The sequence below is a fragment of the Uranotaenia lowii genome, chromosome 2, assembly GCF_029784155.1.
Source record: "Uranotaenia lowii strain MFRU-FL chromosome 2, ASM2978415v1, whole genome shotgun sequence".
Classification (NCBI taxonomy): domain Eukaryota; kingdom Metazoa; phylum Arthropoda; class Insecta; order Diptera; family Culicidae; genus Uranotaenia; species Uranotaenia lowii.
The window spans coordinates 183,794,406-183,798,707 of NC_073692.1; the positions used below are offsets into that span (position 1 = coordinate 183,794,406).

The 4,302-nt window shown below is 37.4% G+C and overlaps 1 protein-coding gene across 1 annotated transcript; it reads right to left on the bottom strand.

The window, feature by feature from the left end:
- Positions 1-2,538: 2,538 nt before the first annotated feature.
- Positions 2,539-3,951, bottom strand: LOC129742147 (uncharacterized). Its single transcript, XM_055733990.1, has 4 exons — positions 3,645-3,951; positions 3,372-3,582; positions 3,009-3,306; positions 2,539-2,745 (listed from the first exon to the last, which is right to left on the bottom strand). The coding sequence occupies exons 1-4, from the start codon at positions 3,949-3,951 to the stop codon at positions 2,539-2,541; spliced, it is 1,023 nt and encodes a 340-aa protein (XP_055589965.1).
- Between the last annotated feature and the right edge of the window lie 351 nt (positions 3,952-4,302).

The window sequence follows — 4,302 nt, forward strand, 5'->3', positions numbered from 1 at the left end:
TTCGGAGTTTGTTGGCTCTAATTTTTGTAAATTGTCTTCGTCAGAAATCGGTTCCTCGGGCTCGGATATTTTAAAAGCTTGATCGTAACAATAGTTTAGATCTTCCTCATTATAAAATTCTTCTGAATAAGGATATTGATAATCGAAATATTCTGGTGGATATTCGAGTGGATGAGCCACTCGTTTATGGTTTTGTATTTGTAGCGACGGAGGATGTGGTCGCTTAAAGTTGAAAGTTGGCCGATTGCCATAATTTATATTTCTGGACCGGATACTCGAATCAATGTCCATGGGAACTGGTTGGTTATTGTTTGAATTTCTGAAATTTTGCTGGTTAGAATTTTGGGGATTGTAAATTATTTGTGGTCTTGGTTGTGGTGGAAATTGATGGGGTTGGAAACGCTGTGGCCTAAATGGTGGTAGGAATGAAGGTGGACGTGGTTGTGGTTTAGGGGGTGGTTTTTGAATTTCTAGACCTCTTGGTCTAGGAGGAATTGTTGGGGAATAATCATTTCTTAGTGGACCTGATCTAATGTCCATGTTATTGTAATCAAGACAAAATTGATAAGCACTACTCAAGGTTTTTGGTTGTGCTGTTTTCAGGAGAAGGCTAAGACTCCTTTCATGTCCTCTTATAAATGAGTCTAGAGCTTTCTCCCTAAAATAATCAATGTAAATAGGAGCGTTTCTCCTATATTTCTCGTCAGTTTGAGCCTGTGCGATTATCGCAGACAGTAACTCATTGACGCGGCTGTAATATCCAGCCAAAGTTTCCGAAGGTCCTTTTTTGATAGTAGTTAGCTCAAAATCTAAAGTTTTGAGCTCCCTCTTATCACTATAATAAAGGAGTAAGGTCGATTTTATTTCCTTCCAATCAGATGTTACATTGTTAGCATTTAAAACGTCCGCGGCTTCCCCAGTTATTCTCCTTCTTACGCTTTTTTCGATAAGATCGAATTTTAGGGATTCTTTCGGGATGTAACTGTACATCCGAAATATGCCTTCAACGTCAAGGATCCAATTCATCAGTTCGGTTGGATTCCCGTTAAACAATCGCAAATCTTTAATAAAATCGGGTATTCTACCCATTTCAATAAAATCCTCAAATGGATCTGACCTCCGAGGAGGAATGGATGATTCAGAAGAAATCGACATAATAAAAAACACTCCTTCAACGAAGACAAAAAATTTAAAATCAAGTTTAATCAGTCACTTTTTGATAAAAACACTTCTTCAATAAAGACAAAAAATTTAAAATCAAGTTTAATCAGTCACTTTTTGATAAAAACACTTCTTCAATGAAGACAAAAATTTAAAATCTAGTTTAATCAATCACTTTTTGATAAAAAAAAACACTTCTTCAATGAAGACAAAAATTTTAAAATCAAGTTTAAGCAGTAACTTTTTGATAAAAAAAAAATCACTTCTTCAATAAAGACAGGATTTAAAATCAAGGTTAATCAATCGCTTTTTTAAAGCAAATACTTCTTGAATGAAAATTTAGTATTAAATCCTTTGTTTTTGTTTATTTTTTTTAACACTTAAAATTATTAGAAATTTGGTCTTATCATTCAAAACTAATATGTAAATTTTAATGAGTACTTACATAAATGCCAGCATTTCCTTACTGGACTTTCTGGTTGGGTGACTCAATTCGTATGGCGTCCGGGGGGAGCAGTGGCAGGTGGGTCGGAATGATCCTTTTTGCCTTTGGCTACTGCGGTTCCTATCACCGATCGGTAAGAGTTAAATCCTACACAGTGTCCACTGTTCCGCTTCTTGTGTCCTAAATTACTTTCACTCACTTCACTTCACTTCTCTCTACACCCACGGCTATTTCTACCGTTTGATTGATTTTTTATTGATGAAAATCACTTTAATATTTTTGGGTGGAGATCACTGTCCTATCACGGCTATTTCTACCGTTTAACGATTTTCTTTTTGGTTTAACACTGAAAGAATCACTTGAATATTTTTGATAGTAAACAGTTCTTTAGGTACACGTTTATACTTTTCCCGAACACGAATGGTCCCTATTCGGGCGCCAGTTAACTTTTTCGACCGGGGGACTTCTTTTTAAAAAGATAAAACTAACTTGTTCAGCTACAAAACTACGACTGACTTTATTATTATAAGATCACTCTTATAAATACCTAAACCTAATCCTGCAATGCTTGCTTACATTCGCCACTCGCGGGAGCACGTACGATCGTGTGGGAACCGATGATCCAGACTTCTAGCTATGTTCCCACAAGCAATTCAGCAGACTAGTGGCATATGGGAACCAACTATCCAGACTTCTGACTAAGTCTGGAAAATATGATCCCATTCTCACATAGCCGTGTCGTTAACTCACGCGTAAAAATGGTAATGTCAATGTTAAGATATTTTGACACATGAAAAAGTTATATTTTTATTTTAAATTGGGTTAAAAAATTTGTGACCGTTTAATGATGATTTTTTTTCCTCGCTTGGGGGGGGGGTGATCACCCCCATCACCCCCCCCCCCGTAGATCCGCGCATGTCTCCGGACATCCTTCAAAGTGAATCCTTCATGACCACATAGATTGAGTAGGAGGTTTGAGCCATTTTGCCGAACCGTTCGATGTTGATAAAGTAGAACCCTGCTGCTGAAAACCCGACCGGCTTTTGAGCCCTTTGAAGCATTCTAAGCAACGATCTTCGTACCTTCAGGTCAGCTTCGTACCACAAATAGTTGCTGATCGCATCGGTCACAAAGGAGCTCTGAAATGATCAATAACTTTAATTCTACGGATGGATTAGGAACACGAAGAGTGATTACACTTCTGGCCAATTGTTCTCCTAAAAGAGACATTCCGACGGTGTCGAAAGTAGCTACGGCAAAACACATTGTCATATTGATTGCCGTTTCATCCAAGTTCTGAAAATGAGAGAAATGATTGACCCAGCTAGGCATTTACATAAATTCGTAATACATTTGTCAAGTAAACAGCCATCAAACACCAGGTCAGAGAGCAGCAAATCACTTGAACTAAGGCCGATAGGTTGACAATCTTCTCCAGCAGTTCGATGCAGCGTAACGCGTCTACATGCATGCTAACAATGTCTCCAAGTTCTTGTTGAACTGCTTCCGGGGCCTGGGTCGGTAAACTTTTAAGTCGAATTGCTACCACTTTGAACAAACTGAAACAGTGGTTACAGGCACAGTACAGAAGAGTGGCTTGAACTGTCATGCTCGTGGTAGATACAATGTAAGAACTCATTGCACAGGTTGAGAAAAACCAGTAATGAGCGATGTTTGAGTGTATATCCAACCCGTAGAATCTACAGATACAATTGAAACATAAACCAATGATAAAACTTAACTACTGATGAAAAAGTAACATTACTCTTGTTCCATGTGAGTGATAAAGATCAAAGGCTCAGAGCTATTCCTATCACGGTTCAAATACATCAAAGTTGATCGAATAGGTGGAAGAATATTGTAGAGCATTACTGCAATTTCAATGTACAGAAAGTATCCTTTGGAGAAGAAATCACATCTCTTATTGGTGCTGATAAGCAAGGAAGCGGCTTCACTTGACGAATCCACACTTATGACTACAAATTTACAAAACGTTTAATCAATACTTTCATTTAAGTCACTATAGCTCGAGTATTACCTCGCCTATACCACTTATTCAAAATACTCCTCAATTTATCAAACTCCTTCAACCTTGCGGCAATCAAAAACATTTTGACAGCTATATTGAATTGGAAAATTAGTTCCGCGATTCCTCTGATCAGATATTGAATCCCAGGTCGATAGCCGAAGAACGTTTTCGGGATCAAAGTAACGAAAAATATCCACAAAATCAAACAAACGAATCGAACGAAATCCTTTGGCGATCCTCGCATCCCGAATAGTTTCATCAACCGCAATACGAATGGCATCACCGAGACTTTGTCGTGTAGGTCAAAAAACGCCATTTCCAGATGGTCTGAACAATTTAGCAATAATGATTGTGCAAATTGAGTAGCAGGGGCTTTAAAAGACTTAGAGTGCTTTCGTTTAAAAATAATTGTCATCCTCACGTGCCAATAAATTGAAAAATTTATCAATTTTGCAAAGACGAATGCAAACAAAAATTGCCGGTTGTTTTGAATCAGGGAATTTAACCAAATTATTGTTTTTTTAACCTCGCAAAATACATTTGATATTGATTTTCTTATGTCATTCCTCATTTCTCGTAACTTCACTTACAAACATTACGGCATTGCAGATAAAATCAATGAAACCTCTTAACGCATTCAAAATTGCTCAATGAACAAATTAAATCC

What these genes read in the sequence shown, in the direction of transcription:
- LOC129742147 (XM_055733990.1), bottom strand. Translation starts at nt 3,951, where the DNA reads ATGGCGTTTTTTGACCTACACGACAAAGTCTCGGTGATGCCATTCGTA. An exon ending in GAATAAGTGGTATAGGCGAG is followed by an intron (nt 3,583 to 3,644) that starts GTAATACTCGAG and finishes GTAAATTTGTAG; the next exon opens with TCATAAGTGTGGATTCGTCA. An exon ending in ACCTATCGGCCTTAGTTCAA is followed by an intron (nt 2,746 to 3,008) that starts GTGATTTGCTGC and finishes TGATCATTTCAG; the next exon opens with AGCTCCTTTGTGACCGATGC.